This window comes from Berghia stephanieae, chromosome 10 (genome assembly GCF_034508935.2).
Source record: "Berghia stephanieae isolate SIO BIC M18660-M18661 chromosome 10, UCSD_Bste_1.3, whole genome shotgun sequence".
In the NCBI taxonomy this organism is placed as follows: Eukaryota; Metazoa; Mollusca; class Gastropoda; order Nudibranchia; family Aeolidiidae; genus Berghia; species Berghia stephanieae.
In genome coordinates, this window is record NC_088369.1 from 19665520 (window position 1) to 19681374 (window position 15855).

Here is a 15855-nt window from a genome sequence, read left to right on the forward strand (position 1 = left end):
AGATAGTTATAGATAAATTCGATTTATTTCCCTTGCCTCCCCCCCCTCCCCCCGCACCCTACTCCCACTTTTGTTAGATGTGAAATGAAAATATAACCCCCAAAATAACCAAAAAAAAAAACAAACCACCCAACAAACAAAAGCATAAACATTAATCAAGTATCAAAGTGACTATTTTTAGTTGTTTAAAACAAAGCAAGAAACCTCTATGGTGTAGTGATAGCACGTCTGACTGGTAATCAGGAGATTTGAGGTTCGATCCCTAGTCGAGACAGACTGTTTTTGTATTGGTGATGAACGTTTCTTGTATTTTTCTTGCCTCTTTTGTCTGGCACCATTTCTACACACCCTTTCATCCTTTCAGATATCAATTATGTAATTTCTATATCATGTCATACACCATGGATCTCAACATTCACCAACCCCCCTCCCCCCCCCCCCCCCCCCCCCACCCCCCTACACGCACACACCTATGCTTGGTACGAAAAGGGCCAAAATTGCACTGCACTGCTGGGTGATGGATGCAAAGGCTTGTCAAATGTGAGGTGACGTGACGCGTCTAAACTAATTTTGTAATCCTTCAGAGCCATTCGGCTCATGGAGCCGGAGTTTATCCCTGTTTCTATAGCGTGAAACGGACAATAGCAATTGCTTGCTATCCTTTGGATAGGATGCTAGTCTATCGCAAAGTACTTTCCACCAAATCTAACAGACTCAGCTACCTATTCACTGCTGGGTGGACGAGGGGGGGGGGGGGTCATAAAAAAATATCAACTGCTCCCGGGATTGATCACAGTCCCTTTGAGTGTGAAGTGAGAGCTCTACCCACCGAGCTATCAGGACCTCCAAATAATATTGATTATTTAATAATTAGATTTGGAATTCCTCCTGTCAATCCATTCATTTCTCATCGAATCAGAGCTTAACTGTGGTTAGGAACGGACAAAAAAAAAAAATAAATCAGTGCATTAACTAACTAAATCCTAGAGATTTTTGCTACTTTTCAAAATGGGAAAAAAATGTATTAAAAATGAGCATGTACATAGATAGTTTTATTCAACTACCATTAACATGTGAAAAATAAAAAAAACATAAACTTTGATACTACGCCTATAATTGGTCTCAGAAAAATGTAATAAATAGGCATTGGGTAAAAGTAACCCTGGGTAAACTACGGATATAGTCGGTGTTAGGGTTGAGTGAGTTAAAAAGAAATTCTCAGAACATTTCAAATATTTGACCGACTGCTTCAATCTGGCACTATAACAGTATGGAGGAAGATGAAAGATGAACATGGAAAGGCCTCGGTACTGGTCCATGGAAAGGCCTCGGTACTGGTCCATGGAAAGGCCTCAGAATTGGTCCATGGAAAGGCCTCTGTACTGGTCCATGGAAAGGCCTCGGTACTGGTCCATGGAAAGGCCTCGGTACTGGTCCATGGAAAGGCCTCGGTGCTTGTCCATGGAAAGGCCTCGGTGCTTGTCCATGGAAAGGCCTCGGTGCTTGTCCATGGAAAGGCTTTTCCATTTTCACCTTTTTGTTAAAAATTTTAGAAACATACAGCACTCTTGTCATTGACCATGACTTTAATTTAGATTTTAAAATTTAAGAGTAAAATTAAATTTTAAGTATCAGATTCACTCTGACCTAATTGAATGATCACAAACAGTTTCATTGAATTATTCCTCCTCCTCCTCCTCATATCATCATTGTCATTGTCGTTGTCGTTATAATCGTCATCAGCATCATCTTCACCATCGTCATCATCATCATCATTGGCGTCGTCATCATCATCATCATTGTCATTGTCGTTGTCGTTATAATCGTCATCAGCATCATCATCATCTTTATCATCATCATCATCATCGGCGTCGTCATCATCATCATCATCATCATCATCATCATCATCATCATCATCATCATCATCATCATCGTTGTCATTCTGTAGTAGCCCCAATTGTTTGAAGATAGATCCACAGTTTATTCCTTTAACACTTTAAGTTCAGAATTGTTATTTCCATATATATAGAAAAAAAACCCTTATAAAATCCAGTGGATGACTCGAATGTTCGTTACGTTCATCTCCTGAATCTCAAACCTGACTATCTCTTTCTCGAGCTTTTGACACGCACTCTTCATACGTTTTGAGAGTTGTCTGCCCCTAGCCATTTGTAGAAATGTGTGGATTGCACCTTTGTATTATATTTTATTCCAAAGCTTTTGATTGGTCCTGCTCTATTTAAAATAAGTCGTATGCAAAATTACATTTTCAGTTGGAATAAGTCATAAGCAAGTTGACATTTTCAGTTGGAATAAAATCATGAGAAAGATGACATTTTCAGATGAAAAAGGTCCTGAGAAAAATGACATTTTCAGGTGAATTTAGTCATATGCAAAATGACATTTTCAGGTGAATTTAGTCATAATCAAATGACATTTTCAGGTGAATTTAGCCATATGCAAAATGACATTTTCAGGTGAATTTAGTCATAATCAAATGACATTTTCAGGTGAATTTAGTCATATGCAAAATGACATTTTCAGGTGAATTTAGTCATAATCAAAATGACATTTTCAGGTGAATTTAGTCATATGCAAAATGATATTTTCAGGTGAATTTAGTCGTATGCAAAATGACATTTTCAGGTGAATTTAGTCATATGCAAAATGACATTTTCAGGTGAATTTAGTCATATGCAAAATGACATTTTCAGGTGAATTTAGTCATATGCAAAATGACATTTTCAGGTGAATTTAGTCATATGCAAAATGACATTTTCAAGTGAATTTAGTCATATGCAAAATGACATTTTCAAGTGAATTTAGTCATATGCAAAATGACATTTTCAGGTGAATTTAGTCATATGCAAAATGACATTTTCAAGTGAATTTAGTCATATGCAAAATGACATTTTCAGGTGAATTTAGTCATATGCAAAATGACATTTTCAGGTGAATTTAGTCATAATCAAAATGACATTTTCAGGTGAATTTTGTCATAATCAAAATGACATTTTCAAGTAAGCAGGTTTAGTGGATATTGATTGTCCTGTAGAAAGGCTCAAGTTTTATTGTTTTTTAATTATTAGTATTTTATTTTATTTTACTTATTTTTTAAAGAGAAAACAAGAGGATTGAAAATAATTTGTATAGATAATGATCAATTTGTTCGTGTTAGTATTGCTGACTGATATAGAAGTACTATTCATCAAATATTTCCAGGACATAGAATTGATACGATTACTCAAAGTTGCCAATTTTCCGTATATTTACGGAATTCAGTACGTTATAAATCATCAGTAGATTTCCCAATCACCTGCTAAATAGAACAAAAAAGTAAGTACATACTGTCTTTTTACTGGAGTTCAGTACACAGAAAGGGATCGGCCAATGTATTTGCGTAAAAGTTCAGTAAATTTTTTGCCCCATGAATTGGCATCCCTGATTTCTATACTATAGACTATAACCACTCTTTTCTTTTATTATTATTCATCTCTATGTGACAACATTAGACACTCAACGACTAGTTATCTCTCGTGATATTTTGACTGTTTTTTGGTTTGTTTATTTGTTGTTGTTATTTTTTTCAGATCTTCATTTTTTGTACCATAGTTTGTTTTGAGAACTTTTTAGAGTTAACAAGACTGGAGAATCAAATCAAATCTTTTTTGTCAAATGTCATTTTAAAAAATGAATGAAAAGGCTTTAAAAAAAGAACAATATACTGAACATGAAATATTTTGAGCTAAAACCCCTTTTTTTTTTTTGTGCCAAAAACAAACAGAGTAAAAATGGTGATAGTAACACTTCTCTCATCTATCTCGATTACATAAAAAATAATACTATTTCTACTTTTTTTACTTCTTGGCTGAAGAGGGGTTTTGAGGCTGAAGCATTCAGTGTTTCGTATTTTGTTCATTTTCGAAACTGTTACATTCATTTTTGTACTTAACGTTTCTTATTTTTTACAACCCACAGCTTTTAGCATCAACTTTGTTAAATATCAGAATTTTTAGAGATCAATTGATGGTTTTAAAAATTTGTTTTGTTTTTGTTTTTTATTTTATTTTACAATGGGAAGCAGGGGTTGTTACGTCACACCGTCCTCTCTTTCAGTTCCGAATTCATTGGAAGTGTGTAACCAGTCCTCATGAGGACTAACAATGAATAGGTTACATATTGAATCATAAAGTAGAATAACTATTTTAGTAGAAGGATGTATAGGCAGATTCTTAGGATTAGGGGGTGTAAGATAGTGAGGATGGATGATCTTTATTGACGACCATCAGAATATAATTAGACTAGAAAATCAGATGCCATCACTCTGACACCAGAATATCAATTACACAAGGTATGTATTCAGTCCCCCGAAAGACTGGTTTCACACTTCCAATGAGATTAGAACCAGTAGTTTGATGTCACACCCTATTGCACCATTAGTTTGTCTACACTACTTGCATAATAATAATAATCACCCCTTTTATTCCTTTTCTCTTTGCCCACCCATTTGCTCTTTGGCTAGACTCAAGTCTGTAGAATGCCATAAATAATAACGTGAAGTTGAATGTAAGCTTCAATTTAATTACAAAAACAGATCAAATGAACGTTTCGGGTTTCCCCTTTATCAACAAAACAGGATGAAGAAACACCACAGATGAATGAGATGAATCTTAACTACGCCACTACCACATCATCTCATTCATCTGTGGTGTTTCAATCATCCTGTTTTGTTGATAAAGGGGAAACCCGAAACGTTCATTTGATCTGTTTTTGTAATTAAATTGAAGCTTACATTCAACTTCACGTTATTATTTATTTCTTCGAGCTTCGAGCAGCAACATTTACACTGTAGAATGCCATGTACTTGTAGGCCTACTCCCATCCCTTTCCTCTTTCAGAATGCCATCAAAAATCATCTGATAAAGCACAAAGTGAAAAAATAATGAAACATTAATTGAATCATTCTCATGCAAACAGTCATGGTTGATACAACAGTAAATACTCTCACAGATCACAGGACTTAAGTTTTTTTAGGTAAAATTTAGTTTTTGAAATCCAGATGAGAGCCAATTAATTACATGTTATTTTAATAAAGTTTGTCGATACCTAAAGCTTTAAAAATAAATAAAAATCTGTGTTTATTTAATTAATTGTTAACTTCAGCGATAATTGATTCATTCTCCCCTTTCCTCATCCCCTCCCCCCCCCCCCCCCATTAAAACATGTTTTTGGTTGATTGTTTTTATTATTATTATTTTTTTTTTGTTTTGGTCATTAACCAAAATTATGAGTTAATAATACATTCCTAGCGAGAATTTTAAAAAGCACACTCATAATTGTTGAAAATCTCTGTCCTTCTTTAAAGCCTCTTTGAAGACTTTCAGTTTTCTTTGAGTGATTTTATTGATTTTATTAAATGGTACATATGATCGCTTGTGCGAAATATGTAAAAGCTCTTCCGAGCACTTTTGGTGGATGGGGGCACTATAGAAATTATTATTATTATTATCATTATTATTATTATTATTATTATTATTATTATTATTATTATTATTATTATTATTATTATTATTATTATTATTATTATTATTATTATTATTATTATTATTATTATTAACTAATTTATGCTGCATTTTCTAATACATTATGACATCAGGGGTCAAACAATATTGGAACTTATATTTTAACAAGCAATGTTGAGCATGGCTAGTGCCTAAATGAGTTCCTTCAGAACTATTAGGCCCATGGAGCCGAAGTTTATCCTGGTTTCTATAGTGTGAAAGAGACAAAAGCAATTGCGTGCTATCCTTTGGATAGAACGCTAGTCTATTACAATGTACTTTCCTCCAGATCTAGCAGACTCACTGCTGGGTAGACAGGGGGGATCAGAAAAAAAAATCTCGACTGCACCCGGGATCGATCTCAGTCCCTTTGCTTGTGTAGCGAGTGCTCTACCAACTGAGCTATCAGGACCCCCCTAAACTAGTTAACTTGGTTTAAAACACTCACTTCTTCTGTTCCCTTGATTATGGCTCGTTACTCACATTTACTCTACTTGCCTCGCTTGTAAATGAGAACATGGCTGTGGGTATTGAGATATATATGGCAACATTGTAGTAGTACATAAAGGTTGTTGAACAGGCGGCTTGTACTGTATGAAATGGAATTTAGCGGGTGGTTGGATGGGAGCATCACCCTTGAATCATATACCTATGATGTTCGCATGGGTGTACGATCCGATAGTGATGTCGTTTCTTCTTCTCTTTACTAGCCTATCCTGCTTCTTTGGTTTGTGATTGTATTTTTGACAGGGGATATTTTTTTTTTCTGTAAATCTTCTGCCTGTTTGTTCTTGGTTATTTATAATTTAGCTTATGATATCTTTAGGTTATGATTTTGATTTACATTTGTACTATTTTTGTTAGATTGCTTGTTTTTTTTGTTTCAGCGGTCTCTCATATAACCTCAATTGTGTTGGAAGAGACCTAAAGCAACAAACAAAAAAATGGAATTTAGTTCTCGATAGCCTGCTGGATGTATGAATAAAAGCATTGTGAAGGGCCAAGAACATTTTTTTTGTTTTTAAAAAGCGCTTTGAGGTTTAGACGAAAGGCGCTATAGAAATATTATTATTATTATTATTATTATTATTATTATTATTATTATTATTATTATTATTATTATTATTATTATTATTATTATTATTATTATTATTATTATTATTATCATTATTATTATTATTATTATTATTATTATTACTATTATTATTGTTGTTATTGTTATTATTATTATTATTATTATTATTATTATTATTATTATTATTATTATTATTATTATTATTATTATTATTATTACTATTATTATTGTTGTTATTGTTATTATTATTATTATTATTATTATTATTATTATTATTATTATTATTATTATTATTATTATTATTATTATTATTATTATTATTGTTATTATTATTATTATTATTATTATTATTATTATTATTACTATTATTACTGTTATTATTATTATTATTATTATTATTATTATTATTATTATTATTATTATTATTATTATTATTATTATTATTATTATTATTATTATTATTATTGTTATTATTATTATTGTTATTATTATTATTATTATTATTATTATTATTATTATTATTATTATTGTTGTTGTTATTGTTATTATTATTATTATTATTATTATTATTATTATTATTATTATTATTGTTATTGTTATTATTATTATTATTATTATTATTATTATTATTATTATTATTATTATTATTATATTATTATTATTATTATTTATTATTATTGTATGTTATTGTTTTATTATTATTATTATTATTATTATTATTATTATTATTATTATTATTATTATTATTTATTATTATTTATTATTATTATTATTATTATTATTATTATTATTATTATTATTATTATTATTATTATTATTATTTATTATTATTATTTATTATTATTGTTATTATTATTATTATTATTATTATTATTATTATTATTATTATTATTATTATTATTATGAAAAGGTGGAAGTTTTTAATATAAACATGGATGTATCCATTTATTTGGTAATACTAGCAGTCCTATCTTATACCTCAACATCTATTATAGCTAGTTACTCATTCACACCTGGTTCAAGTGTGGCAATATGATTTGATTGAAGAGTTTCGATTTATTCCACCCAGGCCTCCCCTCTCGTCAGACGTGTTCCTGCACGGATTGTTGTCGACAACAGTTGCAGACGATTCAGGATCGAGGGACAGGAGAATATCGACCATCAAGGTGGCCGATCCCCGAATACCTGCTGGAGTGGTGACATTGGGAGATGAGGACGGTAAAGATTTGATACGGTGGAATCTGCGTAAAGCGAACTCTCTTAAAGTCAATTTGTGCTTAAAGTCAATTTGTGCTTAAAGTCAATTTGTGCTTAAAGTTAATTTGTGCTTAAAGTCAACTTGTGCTTAAAGTCAACTTGTGCTTAAAGTCAACTTGTGCTTAAAGTCAACTTGTGGTTAAAGTCAACTTGTGCTTAAAGTCAACTTGTGCTTAATGTCAATTTGTGCTTAAAGTCAACTTGTGCTTAAAGTTAACTTGTGCTTAAAGTCAATTTGTGCTTAATGTCAATTTGTGCTTAAAGTCAACACCTCTTGTTGGTCTCAGATTTTGTTGTGACAATGTGGTCAAGTGGTATGACACTCGCTTTCTGATAGGCAGGTCCTGAGTTTGAGCCTTACTCGGTGCATAGTTGAGTCCTTGGAGAAGGCTCTTTACTCACATTCTCTCACTATACTCAGGTGTAAAATGAGTGCCTGGTCGTTAACAGCGTTGTCTCTGTCGAAAAAAAATTGTAACTTCGTCTAGCAGGCATCCTGTCTTGTTCTTTATGTTACATGTTGCTGTTGGTCAGGGACCCCTTGTAAAGTGCTTTGAGCACGTTTAGTGGATATTGCGCTATATAAAAGCTCAATTTAAAGAAATTTTTTTTTTTTTAGATTTTCTGCGCTTTTTCTAAGTATGTTCCATTGATTATGGATAAAGTCAACCTTGTTTTAAGTCAACCAATCTTTCTGGTCTGGTGGTTGAGATCGGTGGGGGCTGCCTGAAGCTTATCATCCCAATGACACCCTAGGTCTCCCCTACCCACTACCCACGCCACGCTAACGTTTCATTCACACTCCAAACACCATTGAGTACAGACGATTCAAGTTATATTGCATTTGATTTTTTTTTATTTCCACGTTAGTTTGTTTATTGTTGTGCTGATGAAGGGTTTGTACCCGAAACGTCCATTGTCTGTATTGTTCCCATCCGAAGCGTCTCCATTTTTACTCTTTCGCTGGTATGGTCTGGTGGTATTGGCTTTATCAGGAATCCACTATAATTGGAAGATTGTCGCTTGTACATCCTTTCTTACTTTGTAGCTTTACAGTCTTGTGATATAACACTCGCCTTCTGACCAGTAGATTCCTGGTTTGAGTCCCATTTTGGGTGGTGCAATGTTAAGTCCTTGGAAAAGGCTCTTTACCCACATACCCTCACCAGTGTAAAATAAGTACCGGCCGTTGTCTCTGTTGAAAAAAAATTATTATATCGCCTTATAGGCCTCATGTCTCATCCTATGTGTTAGGTATTGTTGTTGGCTAAGGTACCCTTGTAAAGTGCCTCGAGCATGTTTAGTGGATTTTGCACTATATAAATGCTCAAATTTATTTATTTATTATAAAAAATGTTTTTTATATCTTGAAGAAGCCCTTTTATTATTATTATTATTATTATTATTATTATTATTATTATTATTATTATTATTATTATTATTATTATTATTATTATTGTTATTATTATTATTATTATTATTATTATTATTATTATTATTATTATTATTATTATTATTATTATTATTATTATTATTATTATTATTATTATAATTTTTTTTTTCCATTTCATTCCTTCCAGTTGCTGTCAGGAATCGTCGGTCAAAGAGCCTGTCCTATGACACCCACCGATCCAGGATGAGCTTTGCCCGACGACCTTCGACCCCATCCAGTCCTGATGTCAAGAATGCCGTTGACCTCAGAAATCTGCTGAGACAGAGACGAACGTCAAACAGCCGTTTGGTGAGTTTCAGTAGTTCCTTTGACTTGTTGGGAATTCCTGGTTATTTACGAAGAGCGGTTTTCCAAAACTACCTAACTTTTCCCATTTTGAGATATTGAGGATTATTTCCCCTAAAATTCCTCATTCGGTCTATTATTTTATCATATTTAAACTTCAAATTCACACAAATCCAAGGAAATTCTTGTGCCAAGTGATGCTTAAAAATTATATTATTGCCTAACAGGCATCATGTCTTGTTCTACATGTTACGTGTACCTCTGTTAGTCAGGGATCCTTTGTAAAGTGCTTTGAGCATGTTTAGTGAAAATTGTGCTATATAAAATCTCAACTTACAAGTTAAAAGCTTACATTCTTATCTCTTTCTTAAAATATTGTTCAGACCCGCCACGACCCTGACCTTGCGTATCGCCAAGACTTCCAGTCACAGTTCAGGAAGAAGACGGATCAAAATCAACGTTTGCGACGATTGTCAACGATGGGCGAATACAACCCCAAGCTAGCTGCACAGCTTTCCTGGTGCGCGGCAGATTCAGACGAAACAGTCCAGCGTAGGAATCTATCGGGAAAGGAGAATAGCAGCCTGAGAAATTCCGTTACATTGGATCTACCGAACCACGGCCGGAGAGCCACTTTGGATCCTCTCTGCAGGTTGTCACCTCATCTGTACAGTCTTCATGAGGAGATTGAAGATAGAGAGGATAAAAGGAGATCTACTTTAGGTGATATAGGCGTTAAAGAGATGGAGTCTGAGGCTGTAGATGGAGAAAAGAATAATAAGGAGAATGAGGAGGAAAAGGAGGAGGAGGAGGGTGAGGAGAAGGATGGTGGTCGTGGGATTAAGAAGAGAGAGGATAGAGGATCGTCAAAGCATAAACTGGAGAGGCAGAAAGAAATGGAAATTGGTGACCCGAAGAGGTCACAGGTCAAGGACAGGGGGTTGTGCCCTTGAAGAATTTGTCTAGTAATGGGCATGCTGTGGTTAGAGTTGATATTGAAAATGGTGATTGTAGTTATGATTTGGGGGATGGAGAGACGACTAGGTTATAAACGAGGTTACTACTACTTCTCCTTCTCCTTCCTCTTCTTCTCCGCCTCTTCCACCCCTTGCTCGTCTTTTTCCTCTGGATCCTTCTTGTTCTCCTTCCCTGGACATACAGAGTCAATGCCACCTTATGGTGTATGGTGATAATTTCTGCTTTGATCCAAGACTTGTTGGCTCGAAAGGATTTCCTCAAACTTTATTTTCCTCTGTCTCACTTTTTAAAATCATTTTCACTAATGTCTTTCTTAGATTTATGTAAAACTTTTATAACTAAACAAATAATATAACAAACAAAAATGCAACAAATAAATACACACTGAAAAATATTCATGTAAAATTGATTGCTTTGAAGATATATTTTAAAGGTAAAAATTGCTTTAATATTATAATTTATATATGATTATAAACCATATTTTTTATTTTGTGGAATTATATTTCAATTATTCGCTGCTGAGTTACCATTTTATTATGTATTTATATTTATCATCATGTATTTATTATATATTATGTCATCTGCTTTATCAAGAGATAATTTTCACCTTGATACAGTATTCTTCTAATATCAGCCCAACCCATTTCAATGCTCACATGCACCTTACTTACTTACTGTGGTGTCAACTTATAAGAGTTTTGCTGGAAATGACTCGCCTTGTACTTAAGATAATTTTAAGGAAAATATTTGGATAGAGGACATTTAAAAAAGAAAGAACCCCCCCCCCCCACAAAAAAAAAACAAACAACAAAAAAAAAATAAATAAATAAACAAAAACAAACAAACAAAAAAACCCTCAACTAAAAACAAAAATAAAAAACAAAACCCCAGAAAATATTTATGATGGAAAGAAAGTCTATTGTTTTGCTGTAATTGACAATCTGATTTGAAAAGACTTATGTACTGCATCAAGGTGAAAATTCTCTCCATATATATATATATATATATATATATATATATATATATATATATATTATATATATATATATATATATATATATATAAGATTCCTAATTAAGAATAAGGGTACAGTAGTAAGGCATCTTTGTAAGCTGGTAGTAGCTGTCAAGTCTTTCATATATTCCTTGCCTGTTTGTTTTGTTTCTTATTTGCAATCTGTCTTTTATATGCCTTTTTCTATGTACAATATTTCTTATAGAGCCCTTTTTATATCTACACGCTTTAAAAAAAAACCTTTCAATTTACAAACTTTCATTTACACCCCTTATTTTTAATAATTTTTTAAAACAAGCTTTCACTTAGACCAACCTTCCATCTTCATGCACAATATCTATTTATGGAGTTTTGGTGCTTTCATGACAACACTCGCTTCTGTGATAATAGCCGCTATCTATTTTCTGTGATTTATTTGGACATTTATTATTTATGAGGGTTCTGATAAAACTCCTACATGATAAACTTATACTTATATATTATATATCAACTTGTAAATACACTAAATATTCAAGAGATGCGAACACCATTTGATTGACAAATTCTGTTTATCCAATGTTATTACAGTGGAATCCACTTAAAGTCAACACCTTGTTGGTCCCACATTTTCTGTTCTTTATCAAAGTGTGTTCCATTGACAATGGATAAAGTCGACCTTGCTTAAAGTCAACAAATTTTTCTGGTCTGTAGTGTTGGCTTTATCAGGATTCCATGGTATTCACATATATTTTTTTTTGGTGAAAGAATTGACAGGCGGTTAGAGAGAGAGTCATCTGAAGTGTCCCGATCTGATGACTAGGAAGTAAAAAGCCTGGGTTACAGCTTCATGTTGGCATTTTTTTTCTTTCTTTTCTTGAGCAAGAAAATTAAACTCTTTATTGGTCACTTTACAGAATTACACTGCGGCTGATACCTAGTACCTTGTCCTGATTATCTTTTCAATATCTTATCTTTTTGAATTTTTGAGAGAAATTTCAGTGTCAGGTTTCATATGGATTACTTTAAGATTTCCAGAGCCACTGTTATTTTTATTCTTTTTTCTTTCTTTCTACAATTTAAAAAAGTTGGTCACAAGTTGACCATAGTAGTCCCATCATACTAAATCATCATTCTTCTTTTCCTTTTATTTTCTACGTCTTGATGTGCCATGACGGTATGCAATTTATTTATTATTCATTGCAATCGTTTTTATTATTTATCAGATTTCAGTGACAATTATTTAAAACCTGACTACATTCATTCCATGGTTGTTTTCCCTTATGTCCCAACCCCAATTTATTTATTTCACTCATAAGAGCTGAAGTTTTTGCTTCTAATTTCATATTTTGCATTATAGTAAACTCATAATATTTAATTTAAGTCTGCAATATGATTATATAATAGACATTTACATTAAATGCTATTTTTTTTACGTCACATGAAAATGGAAACTTTGACAACATTGTAAAGAAATGCGCATAAATGTTAAGAAAGATGAATATTAGGGCTATAAGATGAACAAATTAGAAAGATAAATAGTGGTAAATATATACATTTAAATGTATAAAAGGCTTACGTCAAATATTATATTTAATATTTCTTTTTTATATACTTATGAGTAACTATGATGCCTTCTTGTTGCTAGGAAAAACTTTGTTTATGATTTACACCATATATTTCATTATACATATCCATATACCACCTTATCTCTCCTGGTTTCATGAATTGTATACACCTGTTAGACCGCTATGATCTCAAACTGATAAACGTACCCATATGTAACCGATCTCTAGATGAAAAATATTTCTCTGTCGGAGCCCAAAAAGTATGGAACAAATTAGGGAAAGAAGTCAAAGACTCCCCCGATCTCAGTCATTGTAGAAAACTTTTGAAAACATTCCGATTCTTAGTCGTAATAGTATTTGTGTTTTGTGTTGCTCGTTGTCTTTGTATGTGTAACGTCTTAGAACACCTTGTGGATTCTGCCTGCTATATAATTTTTTTATTCCATTACATTATATTATATTATTATTATACACTGCTGCTCATATCTTTTTTACAGTTTACTCTTATTTACCTACCTCGTACGATTAATTTTGGCTGTAGTTTTTTTTTTTTAAATAACAATAAATGTATATGTGAATCTGTAACACTCTGGGTGGGGTTCCTGACCTCCCATAGTGGGCAGGGAGGCACTTACTGTGTCTTCTATCCCCCTATATCTGCTTTCTGTCTTTGTCTTGGAATGAGATTACTTGGTTTTGTCCTGACCCTGGCCGGAGTTCTTGGCTGGGAGGGAAACAGTCGAATGTATAGTTATAGTTTTGGGAGATAATGCTTTTTCCTTGTGAATCATCTCTCTGTTATGCCCTGTTGTTTTTGTTTATTTTTAACATATGATTTGTAAACATTTGAGTGTGTTCCACTTAATGGGATCTTGTGCTGGTGTCTGGATGAGACTTAGGTGATCTCGAACTAAGTACACTGATAGTTTGCTCTTGGAATCAATATCTGTTCCCTATTTGAACCATTCCCCTTTGTCTTACTTTTTCCTCAAGTCCTTTTAATTGTACATCTAGAATGTTTTTACTATCCAATATTCTTCCTTTTTACTGATGCTGATATGACCTAAATGTGTTGCAAGCGCTGTAAAACCCTTAGAAACAAACAACAAATAAACAAAGAATAATTTAGATTCAATTTGGAAATAAATTGCCCTAGATGAAGTCAACTAACCATTGTCATCATTTAAAAAAAGTATAAACGAATGAATGTCGAGGTAATTTGAAAAGTTTAACGGAAAAACAAAAGTATCGTGTGCAATTTGTAATTTGTATGTTCATAATAAACATAAAATTCATGCAAAATTTTTATCAACAAAATAAATAGCATATGAATATAAACTTTTTCCTCAAGTACTTTTAATTGTACCTGTAGAATGTTTTTATTAACCAATATTCTTCCTTCCTTTTTACTATGCACTTAAATGACCTAAATGTGTCGCAAGTCCGTGAAACCCTTAAAAACAAACATCAAGATTCAGATTTCTAGTTGCTTATAAATGCTTTGGCAGTGCTATTTTCTCCCATTTTATTATACACTGCAAACAAATATTTTTTATATGCATACTCTATTTCACTTATATTCAGTTTTTTAAAATAGTTTTATAGCCATATATGGTGTTTAGCGCCCATTTATGTCTTAATCTTTTACATTCATTGTCTTTCTCATTTCTCAGCATTCCCTCAAATTGAATACACATCTATCTATGATCCAAGTGATATCAGTATGCAATGCATTCAATGAAATTATAACTTCTTTTTTTTCTCTATGCAATATATATATATATAAAATTATGCATATTTTGGATTTAGCGGCTGTCATTCATTTATATTTTTATAAGGGATATTTTTCCTCCTTTTGTAAAACATATCTCTGTTAGATTTCTGTGTGTTAATTCTGGGTGGGGTTCTTGACCTCCCATAGTGGGCAGGGAGGTCACACGCTGTGTTCTCCATCCCCCTATATCTGATTTCCAACATGCTTTCTCTCTTTGTCTTGGAATAAGATTACTTGGTTTGTCCTGGCCCTGGCCGGATACCCTAGTTGGGAGGGAAACAGTCAAATGTATAGTTATTGTTTTGGGAAATTATACTTTTTTCCTTGTAAATCATCTCTCTGTTATGCATGTACTGTATTATGTTTTATTTTACGTATATCATGATTTTGTAAACATTTGAATGTGTTCCTCTTAGTGGGGACCTGTGCTTGTTTCTGGATGAGACTTTTAGGCGATCTCAAACTAAGTACACTGATAGTGTGCTCTACATCGGTTCCCTATTTGAACCAATTCCCTTTTGTCTTACTTATTTTTTGGTGCTTTAATTATGATTCTAGAACTTTTGACAATCCCAGTGTCTTCCTTTTTACTGGCGCTGATATGACCTTGATGTGTTGCAAGCGCCGTAAAATCCTTTTAAAAAAATGTCTGTTAATTTGCGTCACGTATTTAAAGAACAATTATGCCCTTCCCCATGCAATTTTCTGCCACCTCGGCATTCGATAGCGAAATATAAATAATCTATCAAACAATATCCGATGTCAACAGAAATCCTCTATGTCATTCAAATGCGCAAATTGGGAATTTATAATTATGCCCCCCCCCCCCTCCCTCCTCCCCAATTCCACGAAATTGTCTTGGATCTCAGATATATCAGATGTGATTATCCATATTATAAATATATATTTTCATT

General features: G+C 32.6%; 1 protein-coding gene across 1 annotated transcript in view; it reads left to right on the forward strand.

Annotated features, from left to right (window-relative positions):
- The window catches only part of LOC144980771 (Na(+)/H(+) exchanger beta-like), a 51110-nt gene extending 40136 nt beyond the window's left edge, over positions 1 to 10974 (forward strand). Inside the window, exons 21-23 of the mRNA XM_078928551.1 lie at positions 7706 to 7854; positions 9474 to 9634; positions 10015 to 10974. Of these exons, the coding sequence (XP_078784677.1) occupies positions 7706 to 7854; positions 9474 to 9634; positions 10015 to 10584 (880 nt within the window). The 3' untranslated portion in view covers positions 10585 to 10974. The remainder of the gene's footprint in view (positions 1 to 7705; positions 7855 to 9473; positions 9635 to 10014) is intronic.
- The last annotated feature ends 4881 nt before the right edge of the window (positions 10975 to 15855 follow it).